The 17574-nt window shown below is 55.9% G+C and overlaps 1 protein-coding gene across 3 annotated transcripts in view; it reads left to right on the top strand.

The window, feature by feature from the left end:
- The window catches only part of FBXL7 (F-box and leucine rich repeat protein 7), a 352352-nt gene extending 335046 nt beyond the window's left edge, over positions 1–17306 (top strand). For all 3 annotated transcript variants that reach the window (XM_077896402.1, XM_077896404.1, XM_077896403.1), the window contains exons 3-4: positions 6913–7527; positions 14207–17306. In XM_077896402.1, coding sequence (XP_077752528.1) covers positions 6913–7527; positions 14207–14943 — 1352 coding nt within the window. In that variant the 3' untranslated portion in view covers positions 14944–17306. The remainder of the gene's footprint in view (positions 1–6912; positions 7528–14206) is intronic.
- Positions 17307–17574: the final 268 nt, after the last annotated feature.

Raw genomic sequence — 17574 nt, 5'->3', positions numbered from 1 at the left:
GCCTGGAGGGTGAGAGGAAGCTGAGTCCCCATTCTTAAAGAGACAGCATGACAAACAGCCCACAGAAATACAGAGTAGAAGCAGCAGTTTTCATAATGCCTGGGACATACAGGAAGCAGAGTACTTGACACATTTTGGAGCATGTCCTGGAGGGGCAGGGATAACTGAGGAAGATCTCCAGGAACAATGGAGCTGGCAGGTGCTATTTCTCTCCTCTGCCCCCCAGCATAAACACACGGCCACCTGTGGGGACCAATGGCAACTTGTTTACACCAAGCCCCATCCCATCATGCTTCCTTGGATCCACCCTTGCCAGTCTTGCCTCAGTCCTGGAGCTATAGGCCCCTCTCCCAGAAGACCCGAGTAAACCTTGCCAACACTGCATCCCCCAACTGGCATCATTTGCGGAGCCTGATTCCCAGTGGCTGCAAGTCTCCTTTCCCAAGCAGACTGGCATGCATCTTTTTAAAACTACATTCCCCACCTTGGCCAGGGACCAAACCCTGCCCACAATAGGAAAATAGAGCCTCTGTGGACTACTGGACTGAAGGAAAAAGCAGCCAGGATACAATAACAGAGCACACGCAACACACATAGGAGACACCCCCTGAAACAGCAGGTTCTGGTGAATGGGGGACACTGCACTGCAGGGTGCTCCAGAATCTCTTCTCTATAAGGCCACTTCTCTCAATAGCAGGTGATGTAGCTGACTTTCTTAACACATAGAAATAGACACAGAGAGTTAGACAAAACCAGGAGATAGAGGAGAATGTCCCAAATCAAAGAACAGGACAAAACCACAGCAAGAGACCTAAGCAAAGGAAGATAAGTAATATGCCTGATAAAGAATTTAAAGTAATGATCATAAAGATACTCAGTGAACTTGAGAAAAGAGTGGAGGACATCAGTGGGATACTTAACGAGATAAAAAAGAACTAATCAGAGATGAAGAACACAATAATGAAATGAAAAAATATATTTGATATAATAAATAGCAGACCAGAAGAAGAGGAATGAATTAATGACCTGGAAGACAGAAAAATGGAAAGTAATCAAGCTGAGCTGATGAGAGAAGAAAGAGAATTCAAAATGAGAATAGACGTAGGGAATGTAGCACTCCAGGAAGCATAATAACATTCACATTATAAGGATCCCAGAGGAAGAAAGAAAAAGGGGCAGAAAATTTATTTGAAGAAATAATAGCTAAAAACTTCTCCAATATGGGGAAGGAAACAGATATCCAGATCCAGAAGACAGAAATTCCCTGACAAAATCAGCCCAAGGAGGTGCATCCCAAGACACATATAATTAAAATGGCAAAAAAAATAGTGATAGAGAATTTTAAAAGCAGCAAGAGAAGAGAAGACAGTTACAAACAAGGGAAACTGCATAAAGCTATGAGCAGATTTTTCAGCAGAAACTTTGCAGGCCAGAAAGGAGTTGCATGAGATATTCAAAGGGCTAAAAGGAAAAAATCTCTAGCCAAGAATACTCTCCAGCAAAGCTATCATTCCGCATAGAAGGAGAGATAGTTTCTCAGAGAAACAAAAGCTACACCAACCCTACAGAAAAGGCCAAAGGAGGCTCTTTGAGTGGACAAGAAAGGAAGAATAAGAAAAGTAGGAAATTCACAAAAGCAGTAAAAATAAGTATACCTGTAAAAAATCAGTCAAGAAGTTCACAGAATAAAAAAAAGGCAAGATATGGCGCCATATACCTAAAGTGGGAGGTGGGGGGGGGGTGGAGGAAAGAATGGGCTCAAACTTAAGTGACCACCAACTTAATATAGACCGCTATATGCAGAAGATGTCATATACAAACGTAGTGGTAACCACAGATCGAAAACCAGTAATAGATATGCAAAGAATAAAGAGAAAGGATTCCAGGTAGATCAGTAAAGAAAGCCAGCAAGCCACGAAAGAACACAAGAGAAGAATCAGAGAAGAAGTACAAAACCAACCACAACCAAGTACCAAATGGCAATAAATACACATCTATCAATAATTACTTTGAATGTAAATGAACTAAACACTCCAAACAAAAGACTAGGGTGTCAGAATGGATAAGAAAAAACAAAAACAAAAACAAGACCCATCTATACCCTGCCTGCAAGAGACTCATTTCCCACCTAAAGACACATGCAGATTGAAAGTGAGTGGACGGGAAGCATTTATCATGCAAATGGTTGTGAAGAGAAAGAAAGTGGGGGTAGGAATCCTTATATGAGACAAAACAGACTTGAAAACAAAGACTGCACAGAAGACAAAGGAGGACACTTTAATAATAAAAGAGACCCTCTAACCAGAAGATAAAACCATTGTAAATACTTATGCATCCAGCAGCTCTCTGGAGTGTCCTTTCTAATCCCACTCATGGGGGATCTACTCTCACGACCTAATCACCTCCCAAAGGCCTCACCGGCTCATACTCGGGGGTTGGGATTTCGACAGGCACTTGAGAGGGATACAGACAACTAGACCACGGCATTACTCATTGCTCTTTGTTATTTATTTAATTATCAGGTACTATTTCTTCAGTTATGACAAATCAGACCCTTTCCAAAAGGTTCTTGGGGTTCTTGACCGGAATAACTAGGAAGGACCCAGAGAATCCAGCTTCCCTGGTGGGGACCCAGGGATCCTTCCCTGCTTGTCTGCTTGCTGAGTGAGCAGCGCCACACAGGTACTGCTGAGAACCCGGTTACTGTGTCCAGAAAGGGCGGGAAAGAGCCCCTGCTGCGCCCGGATCCTCTCCAGGACAGAAGGCTCCTCGGAGCCGTGCGGCCCTGCCATCTCTTCTGAGCCAGTTCTGTGCCCCCTGGGGTGTGATTATGGGCAAAGAAATGCGTTCCTACCAGCACAGCAGTCTGGTCAGTGGGGCTGCATCCCCTTCCATCCCCCCCTCCAGGGCAGAGAGCCTGGAAGAGTGAAGAAGAGAGACTCGGGTGTAGACGCGGGGTCAGGAACCCGCCTGAGTCCCCACTGCGCGCGTTCATGCCAGCGCCGCGGAGCTCAAGGTGTGCGGGTCCCCGTGGAGCACCCCCCGCATCTCTTTCAAGAGAAATAGGAGGTGTGCAGACGGGCAGGAGAGGGATTTCGGAGCCCTGGCAGCCGGATCCGTCCCAGAGGGTCCACCTGGGAACCGCTCACTCAGAGAACGTGGCCTAAGACCAATGCCAACTCCGGGGGCAATTCTCGGAGTCACATCATGCCTGAGGTTGGCGCCATGGTAGCGTGGATGGCAGCTTCGAGATCCCTAAGTGGCTACGTGTAGTGTTTTCCATAAAGATCCACTGTTTGTTTCAGCTGCTTACAGAAGAGAGACGTACACATTCCTTTTCTCATGAATGATCTAGAATGCGGCGTGTCTGCCCCTTGGGGTAGAGAGGTACACGCCGAGGGAGAAGCTATTGTTTCTCAGACATATGAGTATTTCTCCTCAATCCAGGAAATTCATACGCACCTACCACGTACCATAAACCGTGTCAGGTGCTGCCAGGACACAAATAAGAAGAGGATTTAATCGTTGTCTCAGAGGAGTTTTCGGTGCACTGAGGGCCTAAGCATCACCTGCTGCTACAGTCACGCTGTTAACAAACCACCTCAGGCTCGGCGGTCCTGGGCATCAGGGGACCCCCCGATGGTTGGCCTGAGCTCCAAGCCGCAGGTGTCAGCCGGCTCTGCATTCCCCGTGGGCGCCTCACCACCCTAAGGTCAGCGAACTAGCCGGGCATGTTCTTCGCCTTGGGCACGTCACGTGTCCTAAGCAGGTCACTGGCCAGAGCAAGCCACGTGGCCAAGCCCGTCATCGCTGCACGGAGCAAATCTGCCGTCCCTGCCAGGAAGCCCAGAGTCACCTGACAAAGATGTGGATATTGAGAAAAATAATACAGTCAAGCACATTAGGGAAAGATAAATTCACAATTGCCCAATAACAGAGGATGGGGATTTCAGTAGGGGAGGGATTAGTTCTATCTCAAAGACGTTAAGAAAATATTCTTAGAGGAGGTGGCGTTTGCACTTAGGGCTTCTATTTCAACAGGCAGACAATACGGGGCGGCGGCGGGGGGGCTGCGTGGGTGGTGGCGGAGAAACAGTGATTCAGAGATGATCCCCGCGCAAAGTCATGGACACTGTAGGACATTTTCAGTGTTAGGTTATAAAGAAGCAAACTGAAAGAAAACATTGTAACAACAGAACAAGTATTCCAGTAAGAAAACTACAAATAGACACTAGGTGGAGACCCCAGTGTCAGGATTGTTGTGTTGTATGTTATTACTTGAAGCCCTGTGGGAAAAAAATAAAAAAAAACAAGTGTTTGAGAATTCCCCAAGTATGACATGTGGAAAAGCACACGAGGATAGAATTTTTGTTTAAGTCTTTAGAGCTGTAATTACAGCTAGAAATGACTTAGAAATCATCTAACCCAGATCACTTATTTCTTATTACACAGATTAAGAAACTTGTGTTTTGGAGATAAGTTTTGCCTGTGGGTGTGTGTGTGTGTGTGTGTGTGTGTGAGAGAGAGAGAGAGAGAGAGAGAAAAAAAAATATAAACATAGAGTGAGAGAATAAATGTCATCTTAAAGAAATCTATCCATCTATATACATAAAGTATATGATAAATATATTTATATAGAAAATACATTATTTCATATAGATACAGATATCAAGGTGGGGGGCATGAAATGAGCACACTTTTTTTTAAACGATTTTATTTATTTATTTATTTATTTATTTATTTATTTATTTATTTATTCATGAGAGACAGAGAGAGAGAGGCAGAGACCCAGGCAGAGGGACAAGCAGGCTCCATGCAGGGAGCCCAACGCGGGACTCGATCCTGGGACCCCGGGGTCACGCCCTGGGCCGAAGGCAGACGCCCCACCGCTGAGCCCCCGGGTGCCCCTGAGCACACTTCCTGGAGTGGCACTCTAAAGACTACCTGTATCCCCACTACCTGGTCTTTCTTATTTCAAAGAATAGAATGCGAATCACGTCACTCAAATGTGAGGGAGAGGGGGATACCTGGGTGGCGCAGCAGTTTAGCGCCTGCCTTTGGCCCAGGGTGCAATCCTGGAGACCCAGGATCGAGTCCCGCATCAGGCTCCGGCATGGAGCCTGCTTCTCCCTCCGCCTGGGTCTCTGCCTCTCTCTCTCTCTCTATGTCTATCATGAATAAATAAATAAAATCTTTAAAAAAAAAAGTGAAGGAGAGAGCCTTGTGAGGAAGGAGGGAGAACATACGCCCCGCATATTGAAGGCCTGGAAATACCAGCCCAAGTGCCTGCTCTCGAGGTGGAAGCGGGGTGGCTCCGAGGGCAGAGGCTGGGGTGCAGTGATCAAAAGATGAGAGGCTGGACAGGAGGGGTGGTGGCCCAAGGACGCAGAGGCTCCCCAGAGCCAGGCCGGGCCTCTCCCCTGGACTCACTCCTTCATTGGTAAATGCGACATGATTACCTGCCTCCCCAAAATGTAATAAGGAAAGGAAGAGAGTTCATGTTCATCATATGGGAGGTTTCCTCCCAGAATAGCGCTCCTGAAACTGGGCCTCGCCCCTCTAGTAACCGGCACCGGGGCAGGTCAGAGGTCACCGCTGTGGCCCTGGCCCTGCAGCTGGCCTGGGTTCCTGAACCGGGTCTTAGGCCCAGGGTTCCCGCTGCAGCACAGGGCACGGTTCCTTTTTGGCGTGGGACACAGCTGTGGCTCCCGGTGCCGCAATGGCCGGTAGCAGGGTGGCCTGTCTGCGGGGTGGGTGGGCCAAGCACCCGGGGCCACCTAACTGCAAGGCAGGTGGGTGGGCTGAGCTCCTGGGCCAGTCCGCGGGCAGGTGCGTGGGTTGAGCTCCCAGGTCTGCGAGCAGGTGGGTGGGCCAAGCTGCCGGGCCCATCCGCGGGCAGGTGCATGGACTGAGCTCCCAGGCAGGTCATGGGGCAGGTGTGTGGGCCGAGTTCCCAGGTCTGCGGGCAGGTGCATGGCCCGAGCTCCTGGGTCTGCAGGGAGGTGTGTGGCCCGAGCTCCCGGGTCTGCAGTCAGGTGCATGGCCCAAGCTCCCAGGCCTGTCTGCGGGCAGGTGTGTGGCCCGAGCCCCCGTCCCCACGGGCAGGTGCATGGCCCGAGCTCCCGGGTCTGCAGGCAGGTGCATATGGGCCGAGCTCCCAGGCCCGTCTGTGGGCAGGTGCATATGGGCTGAGCTCCTGGGTCTGCAGGCAGGTGCATGGGCCAAGCTCTCGTCCTCATGGGCAGGTGTATGGCTCGAGCTCCTGGGTCTGCAGGCAGGTGCATGGCCTGATCTCCCGGGTCTGCGGGCAGGTGCGTGGGCCGAGCTCCTGTCCAGTCCGTGGGCAGGTGCATGGCCCGAGCTTCTGGGTCTGCAGGCAGGTGCGTGGCCCGAGCTCCCGGGTCTGCAGGCAGGTGCGTGGCCCGAGCTCCCAGGCCCGTCCGCGGGCAGGTGCATGGGCCGAGCTCCCCGGTCTGCAGGCAGGTGCATGGCCCGAGCTCCCGGGTCTGCAGGCAGGTGCATATGGGCCGAGCTCCCGGGCCCGTCTGCGGGCAGGTGCATGGCTCGAGCTCCCGGGTCTGCAGGCAGGTGCATATGGGCTGAACTCCCGGGTCTGCAGGCAGGTGCGTGGGCCGAGCTTCCAGGTCTGCAGGCAGGTGCGTGGCCCGAGCTCCCCAGTCTGCAGGCAGGTGCGTGGCCCGAGCTCCCGGGTCTGCAGGCAGGTGCGTGGCCCGAGCTCCCGGGTCTGCAGGCAGGTGCGTGGCCCGAGCTCCCGGCCCGTCCCCGGGCATGTGCACGGCCCCAGCTCCCCGCCCGTCCGCAGGGTGTGCCCCGCGGACCCCTCCCGCCCCCCGCCCCCCCCCCCCCCCCGCCGCCTGCGCCCCTAACCCTGTGCTCTCTGCCCGTTGCCAGACTCCGACCTGAGCATGCGCACCCTGAGCACGCCCAGCCCGGCCCTCAGCTGCGCCCCCGGCGCGCCCGGCGGCTGCCAGAACGGAAGGGGCTCGTCCACGTCGTCGTCGTCGGTCACGGGCGAGACCGTGGCCCTGGTGCACGCGCCGCCGCCGCCGCGCCTCACGCACCCGCTCATCCGCCTGGCGGCGCGTCCGCAGCGCGAGCAGGCCCGCGTGGAGCGGCTCCCCGACGCCTGCCTGGTGCGCGTCTTCTCCTTCCTGCGCACCGACCAGCTGTGCCGCTGCGCGCGCGTGTGCCGCCGCTGGTACAACGTGGCCTGGGACCCGCGCCTCTGGAGGGCCATCCGCCTGGCGGGCGCCGGGCTGCACGCGGACCGCGCGCTGCGGGTGCTCACGCGCCGCCTGTGCCAGGACACGCCCAACGTGTGCCTGCTGCTGGAGACGGTGGCGGTGAGCGGCTGCCGGCGGCTCACGGACCGCGGGCTCTACACGCTGGCGCAGTGCTGCCCCGAGCTGCGGCGCCTCGAGGTCGCGGGCTGCCACAACATCTCCAACGAGGCCGTCTTCGACGTCGTGTCGCTGTGCCCCAACCTGGAGCACCTGGACGTGTCGGGTAAGTGGCGGCCGCCGCGCGCCCCGCCGGGGTGGGGGGGGTGGGGGGGGGCAGGGCGCAGGGCCCGGACCGGACCCGGGGCCCAGGGCGCAGGACCCGGGACCCAGGGCGCAGGACCCGGACCCAGGGCCCGCTGCGCCCCCGCCCCGCTGGCCGGGGCCTGGGTCTGCAGGGGGTGGAGGGGGGCAGGGAAGAGGCGGCCCCAGGACCCAGGGCCCAGGACCCAGACCCAGGACCCAGGGCCCGCTGCGCCCCCGCCCCGCTGGCCGGGGCCTGGGTCTGCAGGGGGTGGAGGGGGGCAGGGAAGAGGTGGCCCCAGGACCCAGGACCCAGACCCAAGACCCAGGGCCCGCTGGGCCCCCGCCCTGCTGGCCGGGGCCTGGGTGGGAGAGGGGAAGGGTGGGGAGGGGGAGATGGACCCAGGACCCACTGCACCCCTGCCCTGGAGCCCGCGGGGGGCGGGGGAGAGGGGAGGGCGGTGGGGGAGAGATGGACCGAGGACACCAGGACCCGCTGCGCCCCCGCCCTGCTGGCCGGGGCCTGGGTGGGAGGGGGCAGGGGGGAGGGGAGAGATGGACCCAGGACCCAGGACCCACTGCACCCCTGCCCTGGAGCCCGCGGGGGGCGCGGGGGAGGGGAGGGGGCTGGGGAGAGACGGACTGAGGACCCCAGGACCCGCTGCGCCCCCGCCCTGCTGGCCGGGGCCTGGGTCGGAGGGGGGAGGGGGGAGGGGAGAGATGGACCCAGGACCCGGACCCAGGGCCCGGTGCGCCCCCACCCTGCTGGCCCGGCCCACGGGGAATGGGAGGGTGGAGGGGGGACGGGGGAGCAGGAGGGAGGGGGCAGGAGGGGAGCTCTGGAGAGGCCGCCCCAGGACTCCAGGACCCAGGACCTACTGCACCCCCACCCTGCTGGCCGGGGCCTGGGTCTGCATGGGAGGGAGGGGAGATGGACCCAGGACCCAGGACCCGCTGCACCCCCGCCCTGCTGGCCTGGCCCACGGGGAATGGGGGGGTAGAGGGGGGACGGGGTACAGGGGAAGGGAAGGGGCAGGGGACCCTCCGGAGAGGCGGCCCCAGGCCCCAGGCCCCAGGCCCTGCGGCACCCTTGCCCCATGAAGCCATCATCTGCAGAGCACCGAGGGCACCTGTATGTGGCCCGGCGTGTGGGCCCAGTGGCCGCGGAACCCCAGGCAGCCACACAGGTCCCCGGCTTCCTGGGCCACACGCCCCATGAGCACCAGTGGCTGTACCCAGGCGAAGGCTGCGTCTGGCTCCTGCGCCCCGTGCTCGCCGACACCAGGCACACCCCTTGCAGCCCACTCAACGTATGTTCCACCTTGGGTTGAGTTGGGATCTTTTTTTTTTTTTTAGATTTATTTATTTATTCATGAGTGAGAAAGAGAGAGACCCAGGCAGAGGGAGAAGCAGGCTCCACGCAGGGAGCCCGACATAGGACTCAATCCCAGGACCCGGGGGTCACACCATGGGCCCAAAGTGGCGCTAAACCGCTGAGCCCGCCAGGCACCCAGGGATCTTTTTTGAAGCAGCATTCTCAATTACCTGGTGCAAGGACAAGGCCCTCCTCCTCACGGGAGCCCTTAGATCTTTGTAAACCTGCCTCGGGCAGGAAGGACTAAACCCCAGACTCACGCTTGGGCGCCAGACGCGGGTCCAGCGGCCTAGCAGCCTGCCTGTACCTCACCCGCTGCCCCGTCAAGGACCAGCACATCCGAGAGGCCGACACGTGTGAGAAGCTTCGGGGAGTTATTCAAGAGCCCACAGCGTGAGCCGCAACCTCGGGGACGGCCGGGGAGGGATCAAGAAGCACAAACAACCATGACAGGCAACTAAACAGAATCTGGGATTGACAAGCAGCGGTGGGAGCTGATGGCCCCCAACCAACACCGAAGGCAGAGTCCGCTCTCCCAGCTTGCTCTCTCTCTTTCAAAAGCCGACGTCTGAAAATATTTCCGATGACAGTTATTTATTGCAAAGCAACTAGTTCCTCCCTGGCTTCAGCTGGCTTCGGGACAAAACCATAGTGACCGGCCGTCCCGTTAGTCAGGGGCCACCGCTGGCATGGAGAGGCAGGAAACAAAGAGGTTTTCTTTTGTTGTTTCCCTAAGGAGTTCTGGAAACAAAGCATCGTGGTGTGGCCTGAGACTAGTTTCAAGACTTTGTGATTTGGGACAGTTCACAGCTTTCTCTGGATGTGCTTCCTCTTCAGTTTAAAAAAAAAAAAAAAAAAAAAAGGCAAGGAATTGGATTCTTAAACATTCCAAGATTCTGAGCACTGTGGGCCTATTCTTCAGACACCTCATTTCCTTGTCTTTTCGAAAATCAGATTAGAAAATGACTTGTGCTTGGAATCTCCGTCCTTGTTAAGGGAGCTCCCTGAGCACCGCAGGTACTGGCTTCAAGTACCGTCCTGTTCTCCTGGAGCCCTTTTGAAATTCAGAAATGTAGAAAGCACGTTGGGAATGGAAATTCCTGGGCTTCCAGCCCCAGTGAGGGGATGGAGCGAGGCCTAAGCCTAGTGTCCTTCCTCTATATCCCGCTAATCTGCAGGGCCTGATCTCTTTGTTTTTTGCTCACAGGCCTCTCGGTGACCTGCTGTGATCTGTGTAGAGACTATGTACACAAGGAAATCTCTGACTCACCAAGCTAAGAGCACAGGATTCCAGAGATGGGGGGAGAAGGGGCAGGATTTTCCAAATAGTGCCCTCCAGTTCTGAGAGAATCTGGAAGGAGTAAGCTGGTCCTGGGAGAAGCCAGAGGGCTGCCAGAGGTGATTTCACCTAGGCCTTACCCCCCTTGGTGTCCAAGCTGGCAGGAAACTTGACTTTGGATGATTCGTGGCTGATCAGGAGCTTAATTCCCCCAGAGGATGTGAGACTGCCTCCCTTGTGCCCGCGGTGCTCACCTTGAAAGCTGTCTTTTCGAGTCATTGAAACACTATAACTAGCTGTAGGGTTTTGTCATCACATAGTATCTCTTATTGATATTTAGCTCAGTTTCTTCAAAGAAGCAGAACCGTGTGTGTGTCTGTGCGTGTGCGCGCCCGTGTGTGTAAAGAGATTTATCTGCCATCTGCAAGCTGGAAACTCTGGGAAGCTGGCAGTGCAGTTCGGTCCAAGTCTCAAGGCCCGAGAACCAGGGCTGCTGATGGTATAAGTCTCAGTTCGAAGGCAGGAGAAGATGAATGCATCAGCTCGAGCAGTCAAGCAGAGAAAGAATTCTCCATTCCTCCACCTTTCGGTCTAGTCAGGCCCTCACTGGATTGGAGGATGCCCATCCACATTGAGGAAGGCGTCTGCTTGACGGAGTCCCCTGATTCAAATGTTAATCTTACCCAGAAACAGGCTCACAGGTACCCCCAGAAATGTTTAGCCAATGTCTTAGCGCATCATCATCTACTCAAGTTGACACATAAAATCAAAATATATCACAAGTAATAATATCTTTAAACATCAATGAAACATGGCAAAGCCAACTAATTTTCAAAGTATTAAACAGTGTAATTATCACAAATGAAATTGCTTCAAAGGCTGGACATGGGGCAGCCCGGGTGGCTCAGCGGTTTAGCGCCGCCTGCAGCCCAGGGCGTGATCCTGGAGACCCGGGATCGAGTCCCACATCAGGCTCCCTGCATGGAGCCTGCTTCTCCCTCTGCCTGTGTCTCTGCCTCTCTCTCTCTCTCTGTGTCTCATGAATAAATAAAATCTTTAAAGAAATTATTGATGTAAAATAATATGAACATATCCATATAGTGTCTTTACCAAAACTGACCTTAATCAGTGTTTCCTTAAAATAGGGGCTCAGTTTCAAAAACAAGGCATCTGTTTCCCCAAACCAAACATAATGTCCTTACTGGAGTGCATCAGATTTTACTAGATATTTTTAAAGAGAGAGAGGGAGAGAAAGAGAAAAACCAGAACCAAGAGTTTAGGAACAAAGGTTGTCCTAGGATCTTGAGAAACAAAGTGCCTTCCCAGTGCCCATCGCAAGTGGGCAACCGTGACCGTGAACACATAAATTCAGCATAAGCAGGATTACAGTCGCTCTAAGAAAAGAAATTCGAAACAAAGGAAGATTTCAGAGTTAAAGTTGCGGGCGGGGTACCATCGACTTCTGCAAAACCACAGAGGCTACTGGACGGAGCAGAGGGCCGGCCTCTGACGAGCCCCGTCTTTGTTCTCCAGCACGGGATTGTACGCTTTACTCTTTCCTGAAATTCTTTGACTTGGTAGCACTTGGCTCTTGAACCTCATTATTCCCAGGACCTGAAGTTTATAAGAGTTTCCTGGGCAGGCTGCCAGGAGGTGGGCGGAAAGTCCCCATTAGCACTATTAGGTCGCCACTCGGGAGCCCTGGATGTTGCCCGAGCAGCCGGGGCCCGGAGGTGCCTGAGGTGAAGCACCTGGCTTTGGAGCTGCCACAAGGATTCCGGAAGAGCACGGAGAAAAGGAAAACGATGCATACGGTTTATGTAGTGGGACGAAAGGGACGTGCCTGTATATTTATTTATATTATACATCGACATCCTATTATTTCAGTTTATACAGCTAAGAATCGACGGCGCCTGTGTTCCGTGGTAATATGTAGTGAACGGAAATACACATGGGAACGCATGTTTCCTGTGTGATTGTGTAACATACAATGTGTCGTTCGTACACACATTCGTAGGGGAGAGTGGCTAGAAATGGTGCTTAGAGAGACAGCTAAAGAGATCCTCCAGTCATCTGAAAAAGGACGGAGTATTAATTAAACGGGTTCTAGATCTCAACGACAACAAAAATCTTCCTAACCGTGAATTTCCTTATCAGTAAAATGGATTAAAAATCAGGTAAGAAATTATGAAAAAAAAAAAAGAAATTATTTATGAAACCATTCTGTAAACTTGATGATTCAACGCAAATAAAAGACATTGTAATTAAGTATAAAACACACTGTTTCATAGTCTAAATATGCATCAGCCATGGTCAAAGTCCTGAAGACATTTAAATGTTGGAATTTAAATTATCCTGAGTGGGCAAAATTAGCCCTGGATGAAGGTCTACAGGTATTCCCTAGAGGCTTATATAGGCTTGATGGGCCAGGAGGTGAAATCATCTGTATTTTGCAGGTACTTACGTAACGAGAGAAACCGCCTCCCTCCCTGCCCCCCCACATTTGCCCGCGGGGGTGAGGTCGGGGTGGGTGCCCCCGTGTGCCGGGCACGCTTCCTGCCTTATTGGCATCTGCCGAAGACATCTGTGGTACGAAAGCACGGCCTGAGGGGAAGGGGAGGGCAGTGTCACCCGCTGAAGGCCTGTGTGTCCCCGAGGTCCCTACGCTGGAGCCGTAGCCGTCCATGTGATGATGTCAGGACGAGGGACCCCGGGAGTACTTAGGCTTAGGTGATGGGATGAGCGCCTGTGCAAGAGCCGCCAGCTCGCCCTCCGCCCACGTGTGAGCGGGTCCCACGCCTTCCTGCACAGAGCAGACACCCGGCGAGCAGCGGCGAGCCCAGGGAGGGATGCAGCAGGGGGCAGCCCAGTCCCCCGGCCCCAGAGTGAGGACAGCAAATCCCTGAGCGGACAAACGACAGAGTGAGGAAGGGCGCTGAACAGAAGTAGGAGTTCATGCAGGGCCCTTGGGAAGAAGTGTCCAGGGAAGTGACACACGCTGGGACCCGAGAAAGCGGGGCTGGCCCGCGGGGCTACCTGAGGAAGCGTCCAGGCCACCGGCACTGGGGCAGAGGGGCAGCTGCGGGGTCTGGGCGCCAGCAGGGAGGCCAGCGTGGTCCGCCGGGGCGGGGTAGAGGGCTGTTGAGAGGTGCGGTCCTTGGAGGCCCCCCTGGGCGGTGGGGGTGGCATGGTCGGAGGTCTGTTCTCCAGAGTCCCCGAGCAGCTGAGCACAGCCGGTGGGAGCGCGGCCAGAGAGGCCGGTTGGGGGGCTGGAGCCATCACCGAGTGACACTCGTTCTTCCTTGAGCAAAGAGAGGTGCCTGGAGTCCCCAGGCAGCCGGCCCGAGTTGGGGTAATGATTAGGTGTCTTCCCGCTGGGGTCCCCCTAGTACCTCTGTCGCCGCCACTACGCGCGCCCCAGCAGTGTCTCTAAGGTGCGGGCGCCCCAGCTCCTCACGCCCACTGCATAGACGGGAGCCCCCGCCCGAGGCCATAAGGAGGACACCTGGACCGGGGGTGACTGCCGCGTGCCCTCTGTGCCAAGCAGGATCACAGCCAAGCCTTGGGCAGCGTTTTGGGCACGGAGCCACCAGGCCATTGCAGGGGGACGGCCGGGCCTTACTGAGTCTTACTGAGCTTCCAGAGCTTCGCAGCCCAGGGCGACATGCTCAGGAGCATGGGTCCACTTACCCTTCACAGCGGCTTTGCAGGGACCTCAGGTCCCCGTGTTAGGACCAAGGAGGGGCTCTGGAGCGCGAGCAGCCCAGGGCCAGGCAGCCAGTGGCGGACGAGGACTGGAGCCGTGGCCCTTTGATCCTAAAGCCGGGGATGCGTCTTGAGCCCGGATGACCGAGTAGCCCCGTGGTCAGAGGAGCGCGGAGGCCCGGCTGTCACTGTCGCTGTCCGCGGGGTCAGGCAGGGCAGGCAGGGGCCGCGCCGGGGCCGCGCTGGGCGGGTCGACCTGGTGCTCCAGGGGTCTCTGAGCCTGTGCTCCGTCTCTCCGCGCAGGGTGCTCCAAGGTGACCTGCATCAGCCTGACCCGGGAGGCCTCCATCCAGCTGTCACCCTTGCATGGCAAGCAGATTTCCATCCGCTACCTGGACATGACGGACTGCTTCGCGCTGGAGGACGAGGGCCTGCACACCATCGCGGCGCACTGCACGCGGCTGACCCACCTGTACCTGCGCCGCTGCGCGCGCCTCACCGACGAGGGCCTGCGCTACCTGGTGATCTACTGCAGCTCCCTCCGCGAGCTGAGCGTCAGCGACTGCCGCTGCATCAGCGACTTCGGCCTGCGGGAGATCGCCAAGCTGGAGGCGCGCCTGCGGTACCTGAGCATCGCGCACTGTGGCCGGGTCACCGACGTGGGCATCCGCTACGTGGCCAGGTACTGCGGCAAGCTGCGCTACCTCAACGCGCGGGGCTGCGAGGGCATCACGGACCACGGCGTGGAGTACCTGGCCAAGCACTGCGCCAGGCTCAAGTCCCTGGACATCGGCAAGTGCCCGCTGGTGTCCGACTCGGGCCTCGAGTGCCTGGCCCTGAACTGCTTCAACCTCAAGCGGCTCAGCCTCAAGTCGTGCGAGAGCATCACGGGCCGGGGCCTGCAGATCGTGGCGGCCAACTGCTTCGACCTGCAGATGCTCAACGTGCAGGACTGCGACGTGTCCGTGGAGGCGCTGCGCTTCGTGAAGCGCCACTGCAGGCGCTGTGTCATCGAGCACAGCAACCCCGCCTTCTGCTGAAGGCCCGGCGAGGACAGGGGCCGCGGGGGCCCCGAGGCCTTTCCTCCTCCCAAGGGCGCCTGGGGCCTCCTGTCTCAGGAGCCCCCGGGGGTGCCCCCTCCCCGGGCCGCCCGGCCAACAGCCGCAGCCACACACCCTCCGCAGATGCTCCCCTGAACCCCCCCCCCCGCCCCTCGGCCCCGGGTTGGCCTAAGCCCCACGCACCAGTCCCCGGCCCGGGCAGATTCTCGGTGAATAAATGTAGACAGAGCGCCTCCAGCCCTCTTCTAAAGAATCACTAGTGGCAGGCCCGCCGTGCAGGAGGCCCCGCCACCACCGGCCGGTGACCTGGGGCACAGGCCTGCCCTCGCTGGGCCGCAGCCTCGGGCGCTGAATCAGAGGCCATCCAGCTCCAGGATCCGCGTCGTACCTGGTTCAGAAAGGACACGTGGGGCGCAGGTAAGCAGAAGCGCCCTGGCACACGGCATATGAGGCATCTACCTCGTCCACGAATACTGGTTCTGCGGGTGCTCCGGGGACACTCACGCGTGCCAGCCTGAGGGTCCTCTGTGCCCTCCACTCCCACCGGAATGTCACTCTAAGCCCGTTTATTTTGGTGGGTGAGTCTCCCGGGCCCCTCCTCCTGCCCTGCTGGCTGGATGGCTCCTGTGACAAGTGCTTCCCGCGTCACCCCCCGCCCCCTCCTCACACACACACGCACACACACACGCACACATGCCATCTTATGGAAGAAAAGGATTTCCTGCTCACAGCAAAGCCCACGTCCCCAGTCAGGCTGATGTTGCTGAATGTTCTCAGATAGGAAGCAAGACCCTCATGATTCCTAATTGACGAGTGAGGCCCGAGAGGACACGTCTTCGGAGGTTTTCCCGGTCCCTTTTAGTGTTCACGTGGCATGCGTCAGGCACACGTGCCCTGCAGCTGGCAGGAACGGCCATGTCGGTTCTTTGTCATGCAGCTCACACTTCCACTTTGCTCATCTATCTATTCTCTGTGCATCCAGACTTCATCACGTGAAGCCCGTGGGCCTAAGCCCTGAGCGTTGAGCTGCGTGGTTGCCGCCTTCGCCGGCGCCTGTCCGCGTGCTCTCTGTCAAAGGAAGCACAGCGGACTCGCAGGTGTTTAAATACTGTTCACTCAAAAATGTCAGGCAAACGGAAGAAGGAGCACATTGGTGACACTTGGGCGCTGGTCCACTAGCCAGGCCCTTGGAATAGAACATTAAAATCGTTGCCAAGCACACATCCTAAATGGCCCTATTTGGATGGAAAGCCATGTGCTGGCCTCATTGGCATGAAGTCAGGATGCCAGAGGAAAGCCCACCGCTCATTTTCATGACAATGCAGTTGCCTTTTGTTAGTAAACCCAGGACTGTTCCCACATGTTCTCTAGCCACACCTCTCCTTCATCCCTGCTGTTCCGTCATCCGCTTCTTTCTCCAAGGGTCCACCATCCAAACCCAGAACCTCCGCATCTCCAAGCTAAGTATGTGGAATTCGTTTCAGATCAAGCTCACACACAGCTCGACAACTGCACTCCCACTGTAGGCTCCCTGCGGTTTGTTTTTTTGTTTTTTTTGTTTTGTTTTGTTTTTTTGTCTTATGTCGGGAAGGATGAGATAGAGTGAGGTGGCATCTGCCCAGGTTTCTTCCACGCGTCATGTGACGTATGGCCTCCTCTCCAGTCAACATCGTCAGCAACTTAGTGTGCAATCAAGACCCTGTGCCACAGGGGCTGGGGGTGAATTGCTTGGCTGGGAAGAGCGTCTAGGGATAGTCACGGGGTTTAGAGCCATGAAAGAGGTTGAATGTAGCATCCCCATCTCTGTGACTTGTGACCGGGTCTGACGTTTTAGGATTTTATGAGTCGCGAGGATTGTCCCTAGCCCAGGCACTGGGGTCTTCCAAGTGGTATATGTTCATGCTCCCAGAATGAGGAGAGAGATCCAAAATGGTGCCCTGAACCAGAGAACGGGGTGTCCCACCATCTCCCGACCGCATCACCTAACCAGCCTTCCAAACATGAGACAAAGCTGACTTTCGCACTCACTGCCCAGCACATGCTGCCCCTCCCAGTCTCTCCCTTCCCCCCAGTCTTCTTTTCATCCACTCTGTCCCCACTTGGGATATGAATCTATGGCAGAAGTCACTGGGGAAGCAGCTCAGCAGATTTTTAGAGACCAAGGAAAAGGCCTCACTAGGAAATTTATCTGTTTTAAAACATTGCTTCCTTCCTGCCTCTGCGAAATTGAATGCTCATTGTTTTTTTTTTTTTTTTATTTCTAATGTTCGATCACTGCGTGCTGTATGACTCTAGAAAGCCTTAATTTACTACCACCAAGAAATAAAGCAATATGTTGGTAATTGGGTTAAGTCTCATTTAATACCCTGGCTGGAAGAGCACGGTGTTCAGATGGGGACACTCAAGGGCGAGCCAGAAACGTATCTTCTGCTGAAAGAGAGAGCAAGTCGGGTCCGTGCATCTCTTGTCCCTTTAAAGTTGCAGCCACGAGTTTGTCGTTTCCCTGGGCTCGGTGATTTGAAAAGTAACAGGTGAGTGAAAAATCGTTAGCTTCACAGTTCAGCTCAGGTCTTCGATTCCTTAGCCCAAACTCTTGGAGCCACACGTATT

This window comes from Canis aureus, chromosome 4 (genome assembly GCF_053574225.1).
Source record: "Canis aureus isolate CA01 chromosome 4, VMU_Caureus_v.1.0, whole genome shotgun sequence".
Lineage (NCBI taxonomy): Eukaryota > Metazoa > Chordata > Mammalia > Carnivora > Canidae > Canis > Canis aureus.
Note: the sequence above shows the minus strand (reverse complement) of the source record. Positions and strands in the feature narration are given on the sequence as shown.